Source organism: Triplophysa dalaica, chromosome 12, assembly GCF_015846415.1.
Source record: "Triplophysa dalaica isolate WHDGS20190420 chromosome 12, ASM1584641v1, whole genome shotgun sequence".
Taxonomy (NCBI): Eukaryota; Metazoa; Chordata; class Actinopteri; order Cypriniformes; family Nemacheilidae; genus Triplophysa; species Triplophysa dalaica.
The window spans coordinates 15,750,878-15,753,352 of NC_079553.1; the positions used below are offsets into that span (position 1 = coordinate 15,750,878).

Below are 2,475 nucleotides of genomic sequence, written 5' to 3' on the forward strand. Positions count from 1 at the left end.
CCTAGAGGCCAGCATCTCAGCAATTCCCACAATTCCCTGTTCCCAAGCATTAACAGCCTAATTCCACTCGAAGAGTTTTCCCTTCTATACCACGACATCGACCAAGCCATTAAACTCATCAAAGCCGCCGGACGCGGCGCCTGGCTCCTTTAAAGCGATGCCCATTAACCCAGATTTTTGGCATTTGTTCGGCATTCGATGGCGCAATCAATACTACTTTTCCGTTCGCCACACTTTCGGTTGCAGAAGCAGCCCAAAGATTTTCGACATGCTGTCAGAGGCAATCTGTTGGATTCTCTCTAACAACTACTCCATTCCGTACCTCATTCACCTCCTAGACGATTTTTTAGTTATCTCGCGCCCAGACTCAATCCCAGCCGCGCATCTCACGATAGTCCAAAAAGTCTTCGCTAAGCTCGGCATTCCACTCGCCCAAGCTAAAACCTCGGGTCCGAGCACATCAATCGAATTCTTGGGCATCAATCTGGACTCGCTGAACTTTCAAGCTTCCTTGCCCAAAGAGAAAATCGATAGATCAATTCTGATCGCTTCCACTCTCCTAAACGAAACTCACTGTTCCAAACGCGAGTTGTTATCCGTTCTCGGCCATCTCAATTTCGCGATGCGCATCATTCCCCAAGGACGCTCGTTCGTTTCGCACCTCCTCTCCCTCGCTTCCTCAGCTCACGCCCTAGAGGACTTAATAACCTTAACCAGCGCATGCCAGAACGAGCTCGGTTTATGGATTAAATTCCTTAATCAATGGAATGGCTTGTCTTTCTTTTACAAGGACATGCGCGATCTCCCCGTGGACATTCAATGTTTACAGACGCCGCCCCCTCCGTTGGTTTCGGAGGATATTACCAAGGACGCTGGTTCGCCGCCACATGGCCCCCACAGCTCCAAGAATTACCGCAGTCTCTATCGTCCTCAGCTTTATTCGAGCTGTACCCTCTCGTAGTTGCCACATATCTGTGGGGGAAGGAATGGTCCGCCTCAAGCATTATCGTTCATTGCGACAACGAAGCGACAGTGCACTGGATTAATAAAGGCCGTTCTCATTCTTCCGCACTAATGCCTTTCCTTAGACGTCTCACCAGGATATCGGCTAGCGATCAGTTTATTGTTACGGCTAAGCATGTTCCAGGTTCTGCAAACCATATAGCCGATGCTCTTTCCCGTTTTGCCTTTCAGAAATTCAGGCGGCTAGCACCAGAGGCGGACCCCCTCCCAACACCAGTACCTCCTTATTCGGAACTGATATTCCCGTAAATCACCCGCTAAGATCTCTCCTAGATTCTTCATTTAATTCCATCTTCCAAGCCGTCTCACTCAGGACCCTTCAGACTTACCTAACCGCGTGGAGGAGTTTCAAGTCATTCCACCAAACATACAACATGCCTTTTCCAGAGTTCTCCCTGCTAACCATCACCTCTTTCATATCCTTCCTAAATGTCAGCAAAAACCTACAAGCCAGCTCGATTAAAGGGTACCTAAGCGGAATTCAATTTTTCCACAAACTCATTTTTAACTCAACCTGCCCAGCTATATCTAGTCCTCAAACCTCCATGCTCATCATAGGAATTCAAAGAGCTCAACCCGCCTCCCCGGACAAAAGACAACCCATAACTTTGGATATATTGACCAAATGCATTTCTACCCTCCGCAGAGGTTACCACGCCACGCACACCTCCCGCACACTCGACGCCATGTTCACTCTGGCTTTTTTCGGATTTCTTAGATGCTCCGAAATGACCACAACATCCAGCTTCAACCCTTCAGTCCACCCCACCATCTCAGACCTGGCAGTGCTCGATGCAGAAACAATCTCCTTCCACATCAAGCAAAGTAAGATGGATCAATTTAAAAGAGGCCATTTCATCTTCATATTCAACCTTCAATCACCCATCCAGCCTTACCAAACCCTCCTTGCCTACCTACATTTGAGGAGATCACAGGCAAAAGTCCCATCAGAACCTCTCTTCATAGATGACTCCGGTCGTCCAGCCTCACGTTTCTGGTTCCAAAATCATCTCAAATCAGTATTGCGCCAATCCGGCATCCCCGAAGAACATTTCTCGAGCCATTCTTTTCGCATCGGCGCAGCTACCACAGCTGCCCAGAAAGGTCTTTCCCAGCAGCAAATCCAAGCTCTTGGTCGCTGGACATCAGAGGCTTTCAAAAGCTACATTCGGACGGACCGCTCACTCATCAAAGAAGCCCATCGGACACTAATCTCCCAGATCGTCTAGCATCAACCTACCACAGCATAGCTTTAGCATCCACCCCACACCGGCCTGTATCTACATCCACGTTCTGCAACAGCAGACTTCACTCCCTTAGAGGCCAGCATCGCAGCAGCGACCTCACAAAGGGCCCGTGCCACCATCTATGTCCTGCAGCAACAGACATCTTTTACCAGAGGACAGCTTCGCAACAGCGACCGCCACTCAAGGCCCGTGCCTACATCTATTT

General features: G+C 49.2%; 1 protein-coding gene across 1 annotated transcript; it reads left to right on the top strand.

The window, feature by feature from the left end:
* Window positions 1-268: 268 nt before the first annotated feature.
* LOC130432718 (uncharacterized) lies at window positions 269-2,252 on the top strand. Its single transcript, XM_056762211.1, has 3 exons — window positions 269-737; window positions 830-1,147; window positions 1,195-2,252. The coding sequence occupies exons 1-3, from the start codon at window positions 269-271 to the stop codon at window positions 2,250-2,252; spliced, it is 1,845 nt and encodes a 614-aa protein (XP_056618189.1).
* Window positions 2,253-2,475: the final 223 nt, after the last annotated feature.

What these genes read in the sequence shown, in the direction of transcription:
- LOC130432718 (XM_056762211.1), top strand. Translation starts at nt 269, where the DNA reads ATGCTGTCAGAGGCAATCTGTTGGATTCTCTCTAACAACTACTCCATT. An exon ending in CGCATGCCAGAACGAGCTCG is followed by an intron (nt 738 to 829) that starts GTTTATGGATTA and finishes CAATGTTTACAG; the next exon opens with ACGCCGCCCCCTCCGTTGGT. An exon ending in TACGGCTAAGCATGTTCCAG is followed by an intron (nt 1,148 to 1,194) that starts GTTCTGCAAACC and finishes TTTGCCTTTCAG; the next exon opens with AAATTCAGGCGGCTAGCACC.